General features: G+C 32.5%; 2 protein-coding genes across 3 annotated transcripts; both read left to right on the forward strand.

Annotated features, from left to right (window-relative positions):
* Positions 1-51: 51 nt before the first annotated feature.
* LOC144841836 (uncharacterized) lies at positions 52-18,843 on the forward strand. 2 transcript variants are annotated; one of them, XM_078698093.1, is made up of 22 exons: positions 52-140; positions 523-934; positions 1,340-1,427; positions 1,658-1,781; positions 2,126-2,276; positions 2,803-2,919; positions 3,007-3,123; positions 3,488-3,586; positions 3,970-4,104; positions 4,496-4,588; positions 4,943-5,056; positions 5,330-5,622; positions 6,265-6,412; positions 6,815-6,848; positions 7,230-7,820; positions 8,315-8,393; positions 8,693-8,780; positions 10,454-10,523; positions 14,274-14,436; positions 15,451-15,562; positions 16,881-17,051; positions 17,283-18,843. In XM_078698093.1, the coding sequence occupies exons 2-21, from the start codon at positions 530-532 to the stop codon at positions 17,019-17,021; spliced, it is 3,162 nt and encodes a 1,053-aa protein (XP_078554219.1). In that variant the 5' UTR covers positions 52-140; positions 523-529; the 3' UTR covers positions 17,022-17,051; positions 17,283-18,843. The 2 variants fall into 2 exon arrangements, with proteins under 2 accessions (XP_078554219.1, XP_078554217.1); XM_078698091.1 differs by having other exon boundaries at positions 16,881-18,843.
* Positions 18,844-19,141: 298 nt separating this feature from the next.
* LOC144842082 (thymidylate kinase-like) lies at positions 19,142-21,985 on the forward strand. The gene is made up of 5 exons (XM_078698443.1): positions 19,142-19,305; positions 19,721-19,829; positions 20,259-20,349; positions 20,616-20,804; positions 21,282-21,985. The coding sequence occupies exons 1-5, from the start codon at positions 19,176-19,178 to the stop codon at positions 21,402-21,404; spliced, it is 642 nt and encodes a 213-aa protein (XP_078554569.1). The 5' UTR covers positions 19,142-19,175; the 3' UTR covers positions 21,405-21,985.
* Positions 21,986-22,259: the final 274 nt, after the last annotated feature.

A 22,259-nucleotide genomic window follows, 5' to 3' on the forward strand; every position in this document is an offset into this window, starting at 1 on the left:
CGATATTTATTAACGCTCGAGAGTAGGTACAATAGTCCGAAGAGGGCGCTTTTTCTGGAGGTGTTTTCAAAAATGAATTTTATATCGTGTGATTATTTATGTGTGCTTTAAATTATTGATTATAAAATACTTATTTTAAGGTGAATCTTTAGAAATTTATCGAGCATGGTTAAAATAATGTGTAAATAATTACTATTTGTTGTAGCTTGAATGTTTATCCTAAGTAATATTTAGAAATATCAGTTTTTAGTTAGGCCTACTTTTTGCCTACTCTGACTGCTGTGTGACAGTGTGTAGTAGTAGAGGCTACAGGATGGTATAGGCCTAGAGTAGAGAAGGGCCTAGGCCTAAAAAAGGCTAGCTAGGGCCAACAAGAGGAGTTTATTCTGATCTAGGCCTAGTGTGCTAGTGAGAGAGGCTAGTATACATTATTATTATATTATTATTAATATTTTCCACTTCATTCAAAATAATTACTTCTTTTCTTCTTATTTTTATTACTTTCTTTTTTGTTTATAATAGATAAATTATGGCCGAAATGTCAAATGATATGAGCGGAATTATGCCACTCAATCGGCAATCACAACAGCAAGGAAGCTACAGCAACAGACATTTAGAATCGATCTCAAACAAACTAGCAAATCTAGAACAGAGACTAAGTACGGATACTACTCATGATTCCCCTTCAAAAAGATCATCAAATGCGCCATCATCGAGGGCGACAGATGCTGCAGAGTCCATTGTCGCAGGAAATTTTTCTCGAAACCGCTCACCTCACCACGTTGGCATAGCAGCGTCTTCGTCGGTCATTCATAGTTCGAAAAAATATTCTTCCGAGGATGAAAATCGTAGGAAAAATGAACAGCAAGGAAGAAAAGATCATGTTAAGAAGGAGCTGTTTACAAGTAGTTTTGATAGGTCCAACGAAAACCAGGTTTGAACAATTCAGTATTGAACTTCGCTATTTCTAAAAACATTAGGGAACTTTGGATTTGCGACTACCGACCTAGGTCAGATCAATAAATTGATCTGTCTTCAGTCATCAATTGGATCTAGAAACCATTAAAACTTTGTTGGGAAAGCGAGGAAACTCATCCCATTCCCCATATCTATTCTCCTACTAAAGAAATGGGTTTTTTCAATACTGTACTATGAATTTATTTAACTTCATGGCATAGAATGTAAAAGTAAAAAAATACATACAGTACATGAGATTTGAATAAAAAATTTTGTCATCCGCATATCTACAAATGATATTACCACCCTAAATATTTGGTTAAACTGATTTTAATAGAAATGGAATTATGTTTTATGTCTAATAACATTTTGTTTTCTTTAGCATGAGTTGTCTCAAGACATTGCAAAGATGGATGATGTACGAGAAAGCCTAGATCGCATCATCTCACCTATCAATAACATGTTTACATGTAAGATACCGAAATGTTCATACTCCTTGTTATTGGACATAAATGTTGTGACCTCGTGTATTAGTGCAGTATATTGTCTCATTTATCATTATACACCATTACAGTATATCCTCTGATATGATTAGACCAGAAGTGGATTATACCCAAGGATATACGATACTAATAATAATATACTATATCAAGTATGAGTGAATAATTTTGTTCAACAATCATTTTTGTGTGTTTTTTAGATCAAAATAGAGATGTTCACCACATAAACAGCTCACCTGTAAGTGACCAACTAAGTAATGGATTCCATGACAACGCTCACCACAATGAGTCAATGGAAAGCATGAAAACAGAAGCACTTCTAAGGTAATGACGATTATCTTTACACGGGGTCTACAGAAATCAAGGGGTGTCAAAAAGTTCAGGGTATGAAATGAAATGCCTTACATTTATATATTGCTGTTCTATGAAATTAAATTTTTTATAAAATTGATTGATTATTAGTTGGAATATTATCTAAAGCTCTGTCTCCACCCTCAAACTAGTTTGACAAAAAAAAGTTTGATGTGCCCAAATACGGTAGTGATATGCCCACATATGGTAGTGATATGACGTCATCGTGTCCATATATGGGCACATCACATTTTTTGTCACATAAAGTTTGATAGTGTAGAGCATTAGATTGACACTTTGACACTTTTTTCTTGTAGTATAAAGCCCCACGTGTCTACTGGATCTTTAGACAGTGGAATTGTCTTCCAACCCGCATCACAGCGCCACACTTATGTTCCTGATTCATCTCTGATGACGGAAAACCAGATTCTGAGAGACAGCTTAGATCGGGAACGATACAGAAGAAAGGTATGGTTTCTCATTTTGCTTATTATGCTACAACTGAGAAGGCTAGGAAAGTATGGGGTCTGGAGAAGAGGCTAGGAAAGTATGGGTTGTGGAGAAGAGGCTAGGAAAGTATGGGTTGTGGAGAAGAGGCTAGGAAAGTATGGGTTGTGGAGAAGAGGCTAGGAAAGTATGGGTTGTGGAGAAGAGGCTAAGAAAGTATGGGGTCTGGAGAAGAGGCTAGGAAAGTAAGGTGTCTGGAGAAGAGGCTAGGAAAGTAAGGGGTCTGGAGGAGCCTAGGAAAGTAAGGAGTCTGGAGAAGAGGCTAGGAAAGTAAGGGGTCTGGAGAAGAGGCTAGGAAAGTAAGGGGTCTGGAGAAGAGGCTAGGAAAGTAATGGGTCTGGAGAAGAGGCTAGGAAAGTAAGGGGTCTGGAGAAGAGGCTAGGAAAGAAAGATGTCATGTCACTATTATTCTACTGCAGTTACACAATTTGCGTTATAACTACTGATTTTTTTCACTGTTCTTTTCTTTATTCTTTTATAACCTTAGCATTGTGAAGACCAGATAAGTGGACTACAATCCAAGCTGCTAGAGTCACAGCAGCAGTTGGCTGTGGCCGTCTCAACTGATCGTAAGAAGGATATTATGGTACAACAGCTGGATAAGGTAGGCTATCAATACAATACAAGTTTATTTATTCTTCTTTCAAATATATACAAAAGAGAAAATCATAATTGTTTACATTATTTGTAGACTTTGGCAAAAGTTGTGGATGGATGGAAGAAAAATGAAGAAGAAAAATTAATTGTGATTGAGAAAATGAAAGTAGAGAAAGAAGAAGCTGACAAGATGCAAGATCGACAAAAACAGGTGAAAAAAAAGTTCCAAAATTAAATAATGGGTATATTCGCAGGTAAATTAATTATAAATTAGATATAGATGTTGGACTACTACTAGTACTAGTCCCATGCCTGACCTTTGCCAGTGGCGGATCCAGGATTTTGAAATAGAGGGAACTGGAGCCTAAGAGTGGTGAAATGAAGTGCTGACCTTAATTTGAAGTCCTATCTTTTGCATTAAAATTTGCGAAATTTAGGGTTTGCAAGTGTTGAAATTTTTCACTGCTGTCACATGTCAATGTCTGCCTTATTGTATTACTAAATAAAGTTTAATAGAAACTAAATTATAACTAATATTGTGTGGTTTTGATGTAATAGCATTTTATTTTCACCAGTTACTAGCTACATTTGAAAAGGACTTGGCACAAGCTGTTGATCAGCTGAGCAAAGAACAGAAAAGAGCAATAGCCATTGAAAAAGAAAAACAAACAGAAGTATGTATAAAAGAGAATTGTTTTGGAAGAATAAAAATATTATTAATTAATGTTGTCCTGATAGAACACCATTGTCAGTTAATCTCAATGTCAGTCTCAAAGCTTTGTCTACACTATCAAACTAGTTTGACAAAAAAAGTGTGCTCAAATATGGTAGTGATATGCTTAAATATGGTAGTGATATGATATCATCATGTCCATATATGGACACATCACATTTGTTGTCACATAAAGTTTGATAGTGTAGACAAAGCTTTAGAAACAAAACAATTTGAATAAATACTTAAATTATGCCAAAGAAAGTAACCGTTATGTAGATAATATATAATGAATATATTTTAAAAACCTAGATGTATTAAATTGAAAAATTATAAAATATTCAGATTCAAACATTAAAGGACCAAAAGGAAGAAAGCTTAAAATTCATCCAAGAAGAAAAACAGAAAAGGCAAGCTACCGAGAAGATGAAGGAGGGATTATTAAAACAGATAAAGGAACTACAAGATAAGATTTCTCAGGTACTACACCTCAGATGTATAATACCATTGTCTTATAATCAAAAGTATATTGCAATTGCTAGAACCAAAGCAATCTAACAACAGGATGATCAAAGGGTTTATCTGTGGCTGCGACACGATCAGTTCAAGGACCCTTAACAGACACCACGCGCCACAGAGAATATGTACATAGTGCAGAACTGTTGGTATTTGTCGCAGCCAGACCCAAGATCAAAGGCCTGAGTTCCTATCTTGGCAAGGCGAGCACAGTGTCCTGTTGTTAGATTGCCTTGATAAAACAGCGCTATGTTTATGACCTGCTATACATTATTCTGTAATTATTACAAAGGCATAGTTGTTTTATTTATTATTTTAATCTGAATATTAAAGTTGAATTTGTTATTTATTCCAGGAGAGAGATATAGCTTTGGAAATTCAGCATAAATTGCAAAAAGAATTATTAATGCTAAGTGAAAAACATCAAAAGGAATTAGAATCCGAACAGGTAAATGAAATTGATATTATTTTACAAACAGTTAAACTTTTTACCTATTTAGACTCTCACAATACCAGACTCTGTGAAAATCTCCAAAGGGTCCCAAATTCTTTTTTAACCATTAAAAGCATATTCATATTTTTTTTTTTTTCAATTTCAATTTCAAATTCTTTATTCATTGAATTGAAAGAAAGGACTGAGAAATACATTTTCTAAAATACATAAATATATATAGATACATACATATGAGACATATTACACCAAGGTTGGGAGAAGAGTAATATAGAACTACTGTATGTGGCATAACTATGGGTTTTTTCCTTTCATTATATCTATCGCAAAAGATGTTTTTTTTATTTTTAGCAAAGTTCTGCAAGTGTTGTGGCAAAGACATGTGAGGCTGACAAGAAAATAAAATCATTATATTCAGAAATATCAGAATTGAAAGAGCAACTACAAGATTTTGAGCAAGAAAGGGTAATTACAAAAAAAAAACGAAATGAAAAAAGAGCTTAATATAATGGATGCATTGTTTATTTAAATGTTTAAGAGACTAAAGCTGTCTACACTATCAAACTTTATTTGACAAAAAAATGTGATGTGCCTATATATGGACATGATGATGTCATATTACTACCATATTTGGGCACATCAAACTTTTTTGTCAAACTAGTTTGATAGTGTACACAGAGTATAAGATACGTTATTGTGATTTAGCTAACATTTGAACAAATTAAATGTTTTTACTAGGAAAATTTAAAACTAGAGGTCGAAATGCAGGCTGCAAAATTTGAAGCCAGCCAACTTCGGCAAGAGACAGAACGACAAACAGAAGTGGAGAAAACGGTTGGGCAGCGAATGATAGACTTTGAGAAGAGGTTCCAGGAAGAACAGAAGAACTTAAAGAATATCCATCGACAGCAAGTACAGACTTTACTGGATAACCACCAGAAGGAGATGAAGGTGATGGAAGAGAGGTCGCAAGAGAAGATGCAGAGTGTGACAGACAGGTGGAAAAATGTTGTACAAGATCTTCAACAAAGGTAATCCATTGGGCTGCTCTTGTTGGGATTTATAGTAGAACACCTCTATTCAGGGGACACACCTATTCAAAAGATACTTCTTGAATGAGAGAAAATAATAATATTATATTACAGCAAACATCTATTCAGGGGACACACCTATTCAAGGGACACTTCTTGAATGAGAGAAAATAATAATATATTACAGCAAACATCTATTCAGGGGACACACCTATTAAGAGGATACCTTTTTGGCTCCCGAAAGTGTTCCCTTAATTCTACTGTATTTTGATTAACAATAATAATAGTTTATGCTTCTATAGCGCATATACATCTATTCAGGGGACACACCTATTAAGAGGATACCTTTTTCGCTCCCGAAGGTGTTCCCTTAATTCTACTGTATTTTGATTATTAATAATAATAATAGATCGTGCTTATATAGCGCATATAAATTAAAATAGACAAAAAGTGGCAATAATTTAAGTTAATAAATGTACAATATAGTACAATTTTGTTTTTCCTTTATCACAAAAATTAACAAAAAACATTGTGTGAAACCACACACATACTGAATTAGATGGTGAATTAAGCAGTATTTTGTTTATATTTTCGAAACATAAGGGGTAATTTCTTTATATGTGTTTATTTTTTCTATTTTAGACTAGATAACAGTAATCAGGAGATGTTGTTTATGAAGCAGAACATTAAACAAGAAGGAGGTCACTATATTGATGTCATTGGACAATTCCAGACCCAGTGCCATCAATTGATGAACTGGATTCAAGTGCTCAGCAATCCTGATCAACAGGTGAAGATTCTATGTGCCTATATATGGACATGATATGATACCACTACCATACTTAGACATATCACTACCATATTTGGGCACATCACACCTTTTTTGTCAAACTAGTTTGATAGTGTAGACAGGGCTTTACTTAGTAACTGTAATTGTTACTTATTTTCTGGATTTTCTCTCTGCCTTTCTCAAGTTACTGCGTAAACATTTATCTTTTTTTTATTTCATTTCATAACATTAACAACCATTTACATTAACAATTATATAACAGTATATAAAAACAACTAATACTGTAAGTAACATAAAATATCACATACATTAATATCGTTATTTTAAGTTAAAGATTAAAGAGATTTTAAGTTTTATCTAAATTATATTTATATGTGTATGTATTTCAATTTTGTTTGACAGGAATCAAGAAATCAGAATAAATTACACAAAGATGGTAAGTAGTATTTTTAAAGATCCTTATTTTCGTAATAATTATGTATATATGTATTATAGTATTGGAATAATATACCTAAAGCTCTGTCTACACTATAAAACTAGTTTGGCAAAAAAAGTGTGATATGCCCAAATATGGTAGTGATATGACATCATGTCCATATATGGGCACATCACATTTTTTGTCACATAAAGTTTGATAGTGTAGAGATTAATAGTGGTCTTTCTGTTTATAATTCATTCTGATTGCAAATCAAAGATGTTTGGTCAGCTGTACAATAATGTCTGTTTAACCTTTTGTAGTCTCTCACTTTCATGGTATTTGATAATGTCATTTGTATGTGTTAATGTTTACTAATAATAAATATAAAATATCTTATAGTTCCCAGGATGAATACCATAAGCAACTTAGCATGGACTCCACCAAAGCAAAGACAGCCTTTTACTTCATCCTCCCCTGCTGTCAAACTGACCAATCAGCAACCAGTTAATTCATCAACAACTACGGCCAGTAAACAGACCTACCAACACAAAGACTTCATGCAGGAATTGTCACGAGCCAATGTTGCAGATAAAGCTAAGACAGACTCGTCAGGTGTCTTCCAAAACCGTATATTGTTTAGCGACCCCACCCAGGCTGATGTTCACTCATTCACTGAGGCTAAAACTAGGCAGGAGGTACCCATTGGAAGCTACCCCAGCAGTGTGATGTTTACCAACCATGCTCCCTCTGATGCTAGGCCAGAGTTTGGCTCATACACAGAGGGGAAAGCAAAGCAGGAGGCACCTGTTGGGAGCTTCTCAAGAGGCTTGGTGTTTGCCAATCCTGCACAACCTGAGGCTCAGCAAGAAGTGTCTGTAGCAGGATATCCAGGCAGAAGGATGTTTTCTAATAATCAGCTTCATTCAGATACTTCTTCATTCAAACCTTTGCATCCTCAGTTTGATGATCAACAGACAAGTAGCTTCTGCTGTGAGATTATTATACTTTATTAATAGGAGGGGTGTCCCCTGCATAAATAGGAGTAGTACCCCCTGCATAAATAGGTGGTAGCCATAGTGTACATAATATTCTGCCCTTTATTTGTTTCTCCTGAATATGAGATGTCCCCTGAATATTGGGTGTCCCCTGAATATAGGGTTTCCCCTGAATATTGGGTGTCCCCTGAATATGTGGTTTCCCCTGAATATGGGGTGTCCCCTAAAGATGGGGTTTCCCAAGGTAAAGGTCTACAGTATTCAGCATCATGCCTCTAGAAATCCATCCATGTTTGCAGTGATAATTCAATGTTTACTTGTATTTTTTAGTGTGTGGAGTTTTGGTAGGCATTGTGAAAGGATATAATAATGTGATTCGTGTTAGTTAATTTTGAATTTGTATTGATTTATTTTGTATTTGAAAATATTTGAAATCCTTTGTACAAAAGAGTTCTAGCGGTTTATTTTACTATTTTTCCATCATTTCAGTGAGTGAAACAATAGACCATGTTCCAGAGAAAGAAGATAGTATTACTGATCTATCAGTTGGTCCTCTAGAATCCACTGTGTAAGTGATTAATACAGTTTTTTACTTGGAAACATAGAAATTTACTTTTTGTGTTGAACCTATACTGTCCAGAAGAAGAATTTCTTAAGCTCTGTCCACACTATGAAATTAATAGTAATAATAGTGTTATGTGCCCAAATATGATAGTGATATGCTTGAATATGGTAGTGATATGACATCATCATGTCTATATATGGGCACATCACATTTTTTGTCAAATAAAGTTTGATAGTGTAAACAGAGGTTTATGCTTGTTTCAGTTCCTTCTCCCAGTTTATATTTTGTCTATTTAATTTCAGAATTGAAAGGGACGTTTATAATTCACTGACGGACAAGTTTCAGAAACATGATGAGAAACAGCAAGAGCTACAACATTACATACAGATGGTATTTAATATCTATATTTCATTAGCACCGACCCGAAATTTGTTACTCTACTCCTAAATTGTATGACCAAAACTTGCCCCGTTTAGATATGGACCTTTAGCTTGTTTGGACAGCAATTTGTTTGTGAAACATTTCACTACTAAGATGGTACACTATCTATTGTACAGGAAACTGCTAGTCTAAAGCTCTGTCTACACTATCAAAAAATTTAATGTGCCCATATTTGGACACGATGATGTCATATCACTACCATATTTGGGCACATCACACTTTTTTGTCTAGTTTGATAGTGTAGACAGAGCTTTACTAAATGTTTTATTTGTTTTTATCAAACTGCCCTCAACCATAACAACATATGATTTTTAACTTACAAACATCTGTTTAAAATCACAAGACTTTAATAATTGATTGTGAGCCATGTGTCATAGTCAATGTGTGTGATTCACTTGGATTTACCAATTGTAAAACTAAACCCAAATTAGAATGAACCAAAAATACTTCCATTTGTCTGACTTCAATTTATTTTATTATTCTATTCATTTCCTTTTATCTATATTCATTCAAAACTTATTCAATCAAATTGAGAATGTTGTAAAGCTCTGTCTACACTATCAAACTAGTTTGACAAAAAAAAATTGTAGTGTTTGCCCAAATATGGTAGTGATATGACATCATCATGTCCATATATAGGCACATCACATTTTTTGTCACATAAAGTTTGATAGTGTAGACAGAGCTTTAGAAACAAAACAATTTGAATAAATACTTAAATTATGCCAAAGAAAGTAACCGTTATGTAGATAATATTATATAATGAATATATTTGAAAACATAGATGTATTAAATTAAAAAATTATAAAATATTCAGATTCAAACATTGACAGAGCTTAAGATCATAGCAGGTGTTTCTGATTTTCCTTCCCTATTTTTAGTTTTTATTTATTGTAATACTCAAACCCTCTTGCTTTTTATTCTCAGTTCTATATTCAATATTAATATTAATTGTAGATGTATATTTTATTGTTGTCATATTGTATTGTAATTATGCTCAATTTTAATGTGAATTTTAACTTTCTGTGAATTGTTAAATTTTAATATCCTGTTTTTCGTTATTTTGAACATATTTACTAGAATTTGCGTAAATGAATAAATTATACTGAATCAATTATTACCTTGTCCCGTCTGTGACAACAGATTGACTTACAGCATGTCTTTGTGTTGATAATTTAAATATTATTAACTTTATGCAATATTGTACCACAATAGATCAATTGTAATGAATTGGATGAATTATATGTCTTATTTTATTCACTGCTTCTTAATATGTACAATTTAAAATAAATAGTTGTGTCTTGTTGGTTAACTTTTGCCTTCCAATATCAAGGTCCAATTCACCATTTACACTTAAGTGAGATATTTCCCTTAAATATTAAATATTTCACTTAACTCAATAAATATTTAAGTATTTTCCTTGAATTGTATTCACTAAAGATAGGAGATTTTGTTTAATTTTAAGGGTAAGTGTTTCCCTAAGTGTGAATGGTGAATATGGCCATAGGGTTCTGACAGGGTGTATAATAATATAATATCCGTCCTGTAATTGGCAAGTTAGTTTGCTGTTTGATCTGTTGAAATATGTTTTATTAAATGTTTGTTTTTATTTTTTTGTTCAGTTACTTCAAAGATCGCCTGGATCACCTGTCAGTGAAGAAAGTGAATCAGTAGAAAATCAAACTGCTACAGGTAATTTATAAACTAAATGTAAGGCTTAAGCTCTGTCTACACTATCAAACTAGTTTGATGTGTCCAAATATGGTAGTGATATGTCTAAATATGGTAGTGATATGACATCATCATGTACAAATATGGGCATATCACATTTGTTTGTCACATAACGCTTCATAGTGTAGACAGAGCTTTAGAGAGTGTGCTGTTTTTATTCATTAGGAATATTCTAGTACTGTGGTAAATCTAGTCAGAAATTGAACCATGTGACCCGCCAATCACACTTAAGTAAGATACTTAGTATCTTAAGTAAGTAAGTAAGTAATAAATTAAAATAATATTTAATAATTTTTCTTCAGGTTGTATTCACTTTTTAAAGTTTCCCTTAGCTTACAGTTAAATGGTGACTGGAAGATTGAAAAAATAAATATATAAAATATATTGTACCACCACTATATACATCATGCAGTGTCAAAAACATCTACAGGTCACTCCGAATAATGAAACACAAAATGTATACATTTTTCAAGCCCGTATCCAGCATTTTTACAGTGGCCTTCTTTTTTTCTCAAAAGTGCAAGCATAAGCAACAGAAGAAAAAATAAATTTAGGCCTAGTGTCTTATAGATGAAAGTAATTGGAGGATTCATAAGTTAGGCCTATATCTATCAATTTCGCGCTTGTGTTTATGTCAACTCATCAACTCAACTCTCGTTTACCAGTGTTTTACTTCTATGGATTTCTATTCTAACATATTTCTTGGTAAAAATATCGAGCCCCGCCCAAAAACTTATGCCTCTCATTAGGGAATACCCAGTATCGACCCATTTAGTTGTATCCCTGGCAGTGCGCCACGTTTTTATCAGCTACAATGAATTATGATGTTTAATATGGGGGTAGCAATAACAGGAAATCATGTATCCTGGATGTTCATTCAACCATGACAAACAGGAGGATATTATTTTCATATTATAGTTTTTACCTTTTTTATGCTCAAAGAACAATTTTTTTTAAATATTGATTTTAAAAGAACATGTTTAAAAAGATTCAGTCTATGATAACATAATAATTATTTTTCTTCACGTTTAGAAAATAAAGTTTATGCATTCCACAATAAGTAACATAATTCATGTACACATTAAATGTCTTTCTAGTCTGTTCTGGGTTAACTATTGGTTGACAATCCAATACAACCACATACATACATACATACAATCCACCGATTTAATGCGCAATACACCCCTATTTTTTAATGGAATAACCCACTAAAAAGGCCGGTACCTAAACTGATCGTTACTATTTTATTTTAATGTAAATATTCTTGAATATTCTAAGTGGGGTTGCATGCCTCTCGTCACGTAAGTTTGTCCCACAAAATAAGGTCACAAAGTCTTGATTTCCGGTTTTAAAAAAATTAAAGAAACCGCGCATTAGTCACTCTCAGAAATATGAAAAATCTTTCTGATCTGTAAAAATTGTTTTGAGAAATACTAATAATACAGATTTTTTTTAAGGCGCCCTCTTGTGCCTCGTCCTATCAGACCTTCGATTCACATATCAATCTGATATAAATTTTATCTGAGATACAGAGGTGTTTTTTCTTTGTTGCATAATTGCTTGTATTAGTTAACTTAATATGTAATTTCCTTCTAATTAAAATCTGTGATTAGATTAATTCTTCAACACTTTTTTCTGCTATTATTTACCGATAACTTTAAAGGTGTATTATCCCCCTGAAAAAATATCTTTTTAAAAATTTTTTTGTTGAATATGCCATTTTAATGTCAAATAATACTAATAGTTATCCACTTTGACCAAAAATTGGATCTCAAAAAAAAATATTTACCTGAAAAACTGTAATTTTAAGCCAAAAAATAGTCAAATTGGCTGCCAGCCAATGGAATTTTGGTTGAATTTAACCATTTATTATGTCATTTATAAGTGAAAACATTATTTTATTTTCGTTTTTTTCTACGGAAGTGATTATTTATAAGAACTACAAAATAGCCTATTCAAAGTCTGATTTAATTAATCTTTATTTTGTTTGGGGACAATACATCTTTAATATTTATGAAGTAGTTTGTATAAAGTGATGCTTTTACAATTTTTTTTTAGAGCTTTTCTAACTTTCATAAGTCCTTGATTGACACGGAAATGTTTATGGTGATGTCGTGAATAATGTTGCCAAACTTCTGACAGCATAATAAAATTAAGATAAACTTTTATGACAAATTTTTTGCAAAAATATTATAATAATATATTTATAAATCCAAAGGCAAATTAATGAAAAATGACAATGCTGTGGTTATCAGTGGCTGGATCTCTCATTGGAGGTACAAATAAAATAATCACAAAAGCTCAATCAAAACGGTAAAATAAAACAGCTTTGGGAAAACCTGAAAAGAAAATGCAAATTTCTAATTTAAGAGAATATTTTATACTATACACATTGTGTTTATTTCCATTGTGTTTAAATTTAAAGCAAAGTGGAAATTAGCACTTCCATGTTTTAAGATGATATTGCATCTGTTTGTGACTGACATCTGTCTGTTAATCCATCATGACACAGGATGTCAAATGACCCTCCAATCAAAGACCATTTTGAATTAAGCTCTGTCTACACTATCAAACTTGTTGTTACAAGAAAATGTGATGTGCCCATATATGGACATGATGATGTCATATCACTACCATATTTGGGCATATCACTACCATATTTGGGCATATCACACTTTTTGATAGTGTAGACAGAGCTTTAGAATCGATATACCAGTATGTATTTTGCATGATGAAGATCTTAACTCCTGTATTTGATCAAATTCAATGATATCTGCCAAATGTTTTGGAAAATATTATGTTATGCTAATTTAATTGTAGGCCTATATATTTTTATTTGAATCTTTTCTATATTTTTAACCTTTCCCTCATTTTTACTTGAATAATTTATTTTTAAACTATTCATCTTTTTACTTGAATTTTCTTCCTTTTTTACTAATTTTAAGTTGATTCTTTTCTCTATTTTTAAACTACTCCTCTATTCATTACCGGTGTTTTAAACTGTATATTGTCAGCATGCCGCTGAAGCGTGTTTCCGCGCCGGCCGGCATCAATCTAATTGGTTGGAGATTTCAACAGGAAGTTGCGAGTAACCTTTGCGTTACAAGAGTCGTGGATTTATAATGTCAAACAGATTTAAACAAGAAGCAGTTTTTATTATTAAATATTATTTTATTAACTAATAAATAATTTTCATGTATTTAATGTATTATGAAGTGAGTGCAGAATCTGTTTGAGCTTTTGCCTATTTCTAATCCTGGTTATTATTATACATTGATGACCAAATAAATATCATTATTGTAGCATGTATTGTTAGTGTATTTAGTGAATATTTCGGACGATTGTTCTTTATCAACAGCAGAATACAATGACAATAATAGCAGCCATTATAATATCCAAGGTGTTAAACTCTGTCTACACTATTAAACTTTATGTGACAACAAAAATGTAATATGCCCAAATATGGTAGTGATATGACATCATCCTGTCCATATATGAACACATCACATGTTTTTTTCACATAAAGACAGAGATTAAGAAAACATTGGAACACAAATTAGTACCCATGTTCAAAATTTAAACATTCACTTTCATAGTTTAATTATTTTATTACCTTTTATGCTCTGTATTTTTGTAATTAACTTACTTACATACTGCTTCTCCCTCAAGTAGTATTTATAAATAAATAAGTTTTGAATTGTGTGATTGCAGATACTGGAAACCCATCAGCGACAGAGGTCCTTACTCTTGATCAGTTGAGTGATATTTCTAAACTGATTCACAAGTCACACATAACTGATGATGCGGTTGCTAAGCAACAGAAGCCAGCGACACCTGAACAGATGATGGCGTACCTCAAGATGATGCAATCTAGGTTAGTTCTCACAAAAAAAAATTTTTTAGGTCGTTTTTTTACAAAATCTCGCATTTTTTTTAGGTTGTTGTAATTTAAAAAATTACTGTATATGATTGGGATGGGTCTGTGTACAAAATATGCCAAAAGTAACTTGCCAATTACAGGATGGATAAACTATTTTTATAGTTTATCGTGCTTATAAACTAAGACTCATTTGAGGCTTAGGGAGTGGAGTTGAAAGAGTCATGACTTAAAACCCTGGCACTAGGTCAGGATTGAACCCTGGATTTGGGATTGGAAGGCAAGCATGTTAACCACCAAGCTACATCTCCTCTAGTATTTCTATTTTAAAATGGAATTGGCCGAAGTCTTGTGTTCATATTTAGCCTAAATTATGCGTGGGATTATAACCGAGTATGAGATATACTCGGGTCATGTACACTAATATTTTTGCAACACTTATTTCAAATGTTATCTATCTCATTCCAAATCCTTCAACAATTTTGTTACAAGAATGCAGGAAAGTCAACCTATTACAGCCCATGGTCACTGTATAAAAGTAGACGTCTGCTCAAATTTAATAATCCGTTGGTTTTCCTGTCCTCTCGTAGTTTGGGGTCAACTTTTTTTCTTCTCAATGTTATATATCAAGGTCTATCTAGTAGCCATGTCTGTGTCCACATTTTTTATCAAATTATCACCTTTTTAGGCCTTGTACTTTTTTAAGGAAATTTTACTAGAATCGAGGAGAAAAAACTGATAAGTTTTTTATTTACATTAAATTAAGCCTAGCAAGTTGTCTAAAGCTCTGTCTACACTATCAAATTTTATGTGACAAAAAATGTGATGTGCCTATATATGGACATGATGATGTCATACCATTACAATATTTAAGCATATCACTACCATATTTGGACACTTTACACTTTTTATGTCAAACTAGTTTGATAGTGTAGACTATTATTATATTATTATATGTATTTATCTCTCTTATCTAATAATTTAACAAATACGATCTTGATATATTCTAAGGGTTGCAAGTGTACAGATGAAACAACAGAACCAATCAAGCGATTCAAGAACAAGTCACATGATGAAAACAAGTACGGCCGTAGCCAAAGATAAACCTTCAATGGCTTCACAAGTTAGTTCATTCTTCTCGTTCTCCCAAGAACTACTTGCAAATTTTTCGCAAGTATTCTCAAAATGTACTTAGAATGAAGTACAAATTACGTCAGAGTAGGGCAAAACATCTGACCAATTTCATTCTTATTATTTTCTTATTTACTATCTGTAAGTGTAAAATCATTTAACAGTCCCGAAAAATAGATTTTTTTATTGCAGTTTTTCTGTTGTTTGTCAGACTTCCAAACTAGGCTTTACGCAACCGATAGTTGTTGTCTTTATTTATTTCTGATTTTTAAATAGAATTTAGCGAGATAAATTGAACTTTACATTACCATCTTAATAGCTATTAAAATCATGAAAATCGTTTTAAGAGTAAATGTGAGCCTAAGCCTGAATGAGGTGATTCATTGCTAGTCTACTTGTTGATAGGAAACCCCTGCTTTATAAAAGGTTGCTTTAATTGAAAATGAAATGAAACCGTGGCTTATATTTGTAACCTTTTACCATATGTATGTCATTGTCAAGTTATTTTGGGAATTCTAGTTATATTTTTCTCGTAGATAGTAGATATTTTAGGACATGAAATTAGAATTTTAAACATTTCACAGTACGATACATAAATACAGTAAAAAATACGAAATTAAAGTTCATAGACAGAAAACTAATGTAAAGAAAAACTGAAAAATAAAAATGTCTATTGAATTTGTATAGCGTCATTCCAATGATAAATAATTGTGTGTGTCACTGTGTACTTAGATGTTAAAACTTTTGAACTAAGTGCTTCTCCCCCAATTGTCATGTCAGTGCAGCCAACTACGGCACTCTCCTCTCTGACCATGACAGTGGCTGTGTGTGAACTAGTATTACAACCAAGTAACCGCCTCCCCGTCTCGAAGGATGTACTAGGTTCCTACAGTACCGTATATTCTATGCACCCTGGACCTACGGTTTATAGTCCTTATCTGAGAAGACTCGACTCATATCACCAGAACCATGTCGCTATTAGGGGCTATAAATTACGTTTCTACTGTCTTAACCACTCGATGGACCATAAAGTGTACAATCAACACATTTGCCATGTCATTGCATAGTAGGACAATATACCAGTAAAGCCCTGTCTACACTATCAAACTAGTTTGACAAGAAAAGTGTGATTTGCCCAAATATGGTAGTGATATGCTTAAATATGGTAGTGATATGACATCATCATGTCCATATATGGGCACATCACATTTTTTGTCACATAAAGTTTGATAGTGTAAGCAGAGCTTTAGATTGTTGTGTTGATATTTCATGGAAGAATCACAACTAACCATTTTTTATATTTTTATTAGGAGTTTAGTTCAATGGTACAAAAAGAAACACGAATTAAAAATAAGACGTCGGAAGCAAAAACACGGACCAAAAATAAACGAGGGAGCCTACCACAACCAACAAGACCGTCACAGTCCGCACGCAAATCTATCTGGAAATAAAACCTACAAGATAGTGGCAACATTTAAAATGTAAAAAAAAAAGGTTTTAAAATTGGGGTGCGATTTATAGAAAGCAAACCTCATTTAGAGAAAGTTGATTTGATGACATCATCATCATCATCTTATACTGTGCAGAACCTCATTTAAGTATAGTCACACATGGGTTGGTCATATTATGCAGCTGGGCTTCCTAATGTTCCTTAACTTAATGTTTCATATTATTATTTCATTAAATTACATTTTTTGTTTTTTTTTGTAAAGATAATTTCAGATTTCTAATTTATGTCAACATAGAAGATACAATGTTTGAATCCCTCTAGTGATGTTGTTGTTATTACTGGTGCTTCTTGCGGATCACAAAAAAAAGAAAACAATCTTGTCAGCTAAAACACATACTGTATACTACTGTATTGCAGTACCATTATCCCTATTAAGCCTTGTCTACACTATCAATCTTTATGTGGCAAAAAAATGTGACGTAAATGATAATAATTATCTTGGAAAAGACCTACCATGTGAAATAACACACAATGCTGTCAATCTGGAAGTGAATAATAAATGCAAAATATATCAAGGTTAAAATAATCTTACCATCTTGACTTTTGATTTGCTTTCAGACCTGTACCATCAAATGTACAATCAAGATACATTAAAGCTCTGTCTGCACTATCAAACTAGTTTGATAAAAAAGGTGTGATGTGCCCAAATATGGTAATGATATGACATCATGGGCACATCACATTTTTTGTCACATAACGTCTGATAGTGTAGACAAGGCTTAACAGGGTGCTGCTTTTTTTTTGGGATCCATAATTCTTGATTGTTTTCCAAAATCTGCTTTTAATATCCTTTTAATTTGTTTTGATATAAAGTCAATTAGGTTATATTCCAATTTCCTAACTGCCTCTCTACCCAACATTCCAACTAATTATTTATTAAATTTGGTAGAAATTGTGTGTTTTGGTGATATCTACTTGGAGGGGAATCAAATATGTCATTATATTTGTATTGAATAATAACTGTTTGATTAAAATTAGTCTTCATTACAACTGATCATAGACTTTTAATAGAATAAATATGTGTGTGATAAAAATGCACAATTATTACTTTTATATATATTACTTTTTCATACACACTGTTGTGTGTTCTACGTGTGCATAAAAAAAGGTCAGATAATTAGTATAACTACAATACATTATATTGTTTTGCCATTTCCATAGTTGTTCTTGATATGATGAGTTGGAAAAATTCCATTCTGGGCAAATTTCCAAATTTTCTACTACAGCCTTTTATGGAAATTGTTGTTTCAATAAAAAACAAACAAATAATAATTTTTGGTTTTGAATCTTGTAACAAACAAGAAAGAGAGAACATTTATGATTTTATTAATTAAACGTTTTAAGAAGTACACAATGTACTGAACATTTATTATTGTAAATAAATAAAACTGTATATATGATGTTTGTTGAAATTCATCATTAGGTTATTGATATTAGTTTTATGATTTGAATAAATGTCTTGTTTATAATGTATGTATATAAAAAAAAATGTTATAAGCTCTATCTACACTATCAAACTTTATGTGACAAAAAAAATTTACGATGATGTCGTTTCACTACCATATTTGGGCACATCAAGCTTTTTTTTAGTCAAACTAGTTCAATGGTGTGGACAGAGATTTAGATATTGTGATTTTTTATTGTGGTGCTTCCCAATGGACCAGCTATGCAGAATTTGTTAAAAAATATAGTTTTATTAAAAATCTTTTTAAATTTATGTACATAACGTTTTATAAATATTTATAATAAATGTGTGTGATGTGATACTTTGGTTGTGTTTTATTTAAAAATGTACATTTTGGTTATAACAGCTACTACTACTACTAGGCTACAATCAAATTTATTTGACCCATGCTTTCAGTGATTTATATTTTCCATAATTTATATTTCTTATATCATTCCAAGTTTAGAAAAAATGCCTAAACCACAACAAGTAGCAAAATAAATATAGTAAATAAATAGTTCAAAAAATATCAAGAATCTTATTACCTGAATATTAACAGAGGTGTGTCACCCAGAACGATTCTGATTGGTTCCTTGTCCCTCTTGTATTTTGTTATGTTCGCGCGTTTTTTGACTTCTTCATTGCGACAAAATGTCATTAAAAAGAGGAGCTTTAATTATACTAGAAGGAGTCGATCGTTCGGGAAAATCAACACAATGTAAGAAACTTGTTCAAACATTACAAAACCAAGGCGAAAAAATACATCTAATGAGATTCCCAGGTAAGTAAGTAAGTAGTGTTAAGCTAGGCCCGCAACAGGGAAGTATGCAACATAAATTGGTGCACTGTAGGCGGTAGCATTGAGAAATTCGGTGTACAATATGCTGATGTAGTCAGGCCTCGCTGGGCCTAGCTATTACCTATTCAATTCACGGTATCTGAATACCGTACTGTAGTCGTTAAATGGGTTTAGCTATCATCTGGATGCTGTAATATATTTGTTACTTAGGCTACTTTAATTGTATCGCAGTTTTAAATCCTCTGCTGGTCCAACAAAGAAGGGTAGGGCCTAGACTCTAGCTTATATTGTTTTTAATGATACTGTACTATTTTCTGGCGAGAAAATGAAAACGGAATTTTAAATTTTTCTTTTTATATGGAATAAATAAAGTTGATTTGATTGTTAATATTTCCAGATAGAACTACAGAAACAGGAAAATTAATAGATGGATATTTATCACAGAAATTTGAACTAGAAGATCACGCTGTTCATTTATTATTTTCAGTCAACAGATGGGAAGCAGCGTAAGTCATTAAATTAAGCCACCTCACAATGTATGTCAATTGAAAACAAATTTTCCAATAATACGGCACTACTGTACTTTCACACCTACTGAGGTTATCTGGGGTTAAGTTCAGGTCGCCCGCTGCAACACTAATATGTGGTGAAACCTGAACGTAACAATAATAATGCAGTAGTGCCAATAATATGAAAATTAAGAAACGACAAAATTAGAATAGCTGAGAACGTTTAAACTGACTGACAAAGTAAAAATTATATAAAAGTTAATTAATAATAAGTAAAGCAAGTCATCAAGATGATAAAATCAATTTATGTAGGCCTATGATCAATATGAGGTCATTGTACTTATAAAGTCCTACACTGACTATTAATTATCGAAAATACAGGTATAAACATGAAAGTATTTAGCACTATTAATTTTTCCCTTTCAGGCCGAAGATCACTGAACTTGTAAAAAGTGGAACAACCGTAGTAATAGATCGTTATGCTTACTCAGGCGTAGCATTCACTGCTGCGAAACCGGTAAGTGATTAAACAAGAATTAAAAATTAACATCTATGATTTTAAACAAATAAAATCCTATGACTTTAACTAATGATTTTAACGATGAGTCAGGTACTATGATTTTAACGATTATTCAGGTACTATGATTTTAACGATGATTCAGGTACTATGATTTTAATGATGATTCAGGTACTATGATTTTAACAATGATTCAGGTACTATGATTTTAACAATGATTCAGGTACTATGATTTTAACGATTAACATACTATGATTTTGTTAAAGGGATTTACAATTGACTGGTGCAAAGCATCCGATTCTGGCCTCCCTCGTCCAGACTTGGTGTTATTTTTGGATATATCCACAGAAGATGCTTCAACCAGGGCAGATTTTGGAGGAGAACGTTATGAAAAAACAGAATTCCAATCCAAGGTCTCCAAAAATTATGAACTACTAAAAGATAAAGACTGGAAGGTATGTGTTGTTTTATAACCCTTATTAGGTTATATCAAGGCTATCTAAGAACATTATGCTGAGCTCGCCTTGCCAAGATAGGAACTTGTTACAGTCCTTTGATCCTATGTCTGCAACAAATACAGTACTGTACAATAGTTTCCATTGTGCTGTGTCTGTTAAGAAGCGTGGAACTGATCATGTTGCAGCCACCGATAAACCTGTAGCTCAGCATCCTGTTGCCTTGCTTATATTCAGTATTATTATTTTTATCATGGCCAAATCAGACCTTGCCAATCACACTTAATGGAGATATTTCCCTTAAATATAAGTTATTTAATTAAGTCAATAAATATTAAAGAATTTTAATTTAGTTTTTTTATATATGCAAGTGTGATTGGTGAATACAGCCACTTGTTGTTGTGCATGTCCTCCTATTGGCATGTCAATGTGCTTGATTGCGAAACTTTGGAATGAGTTTTGTAAACTATTTTGTAGATTGTTGCGGCTGGAAGAAGTATAGAGGAAGTACACGATGAAATCAAACAACTAACAACAACAGCAATCAGTGATTGTGCCTACCAACCATTACGCAAACTATGGCAGACAACAACTGAATAATTCAATTAACTCACTGTAGTGATATTGCATAATGGATTTGCCTATTAAAAGGCAACCCTGGATAGGTTTTTTAAATGCAACCCTGGATATGCTTTTAAAAGGCAACCCTGGTCATGCTTTTTAAAAAGCAACCCTGGATTTGCCTATTAAAAGGCAACCCTGGATATGTTTTTAAAAGGCAACCCTGGATATGTTTTTAAAAGGCATCCCTGGATATGTTTTTTTAAAGGCATCCCTGGATATGATTTTTTAAAGGCAACCCTGGATATGCTTTCAAAAGGCATCCCTGTATATGATTTTAAAAGGCAACCCTGGATATGCCTTTAATTGGCAGTCCTTGATAAGCCTTTTTAAATTAAATTGCCAAACCTGATTTAATGTAAAATGTCTCCCTTTGAGTTGTGAGCTTATGTCAGAATAAGTATGGTGTGTGAGTGAGTGATCCAAAATGTTCAGAATTCCAGGGTCTAATTTTGAGAGATAATTATATTAAGATATCAAAATAATAACACGTATATAGCAGTTATTATACTGTACTAGTAATATAGCGTCATGAAACTATAAATGATTTTTTATTATTATGATTGTTTATTATTATGCTCATATATTGCGTTATCATCATCTTAAGGAGTCATAGTAACCAGTTATGTCAAAAAATAATAGGGTAGAAATTTGGTCATTTTTCGAAAATTTTCCTGTACTATAGTACAGGGATTTTTTTCAAAAAAGGCCAAAATATTGACTTTTTAAAATTCAATTATTTTGCAATAATATTGCCATATATGCCCATATATTGCGTTACCATCATCTTATATAGTCATAGTAACCAGTTATGTCAAAAAATAAAAGGGTAGA

The sequence above is a fragment of the Antedon bifida genome, chromosome 5, assembly GCF_963402885.1.
Source record: "Antedon bifida chromosome 5, ecAntBifi1.1, whole genome shotgun sequence".
NCBI classification, from domain to species: domain Eukaryota; kingdom Metazoa; phylum Echinodermata; class Crinoidea; order Comatulida; family Antedonidae; genus Antedon; species Antedon bifida.

What these genes read in the sequence shown, in the direction of transcription:
- LOC144841836 (XM_078698091.1), top strand. Translation starts at nt 530, where the DNA reads ATGGCCGAAATGTCAAATGATATGAGCGGAATTATGCCACTCAATCGG. An exon ending in TATCAATAACATGTTTACAT is followed by an intron (nt 1,428 to 1,657) that starts GTAAGATACCGA and finishes TGTGTTTTTTAG; the next exon opens with ATCAAAATAGAGATGTTCAC. An exon ending in TGCAAGATCGACAAAAACAG is followed by an intron (nt 3,124 to 3,487) that starts GTGAAAAAAAAG and finishes TATTTTCACCAG; the next exon opens with TTACTAGCTACATTTGAAAA.
- LOC144842082 (XM_078698443.1), top strand. Translation starts at nt 19,176, where the DNA reads ATGTCATTAAAAAGAGGAGCTTTAATTATACTAGAAGGAGTCGATCGT. An exon ending in GTCAACAGATGGGAAGCAGC is followed by an intron (nt 19,830 to 20,258) that starts GTAAGTCATTAA and finishes TTTCCCTTTCAG; the next exon opens with GCCGAAGATCACTGAACTTG. An exon ending in CATTCACTGCTGCGAAACCG is followed by an intron (nt 20,350 to 20,615) that starts GTAAGTGATTAA and finishes ATTTTGTTAAAG; the next exon opens with GGATTTACAATTGACTGGTG.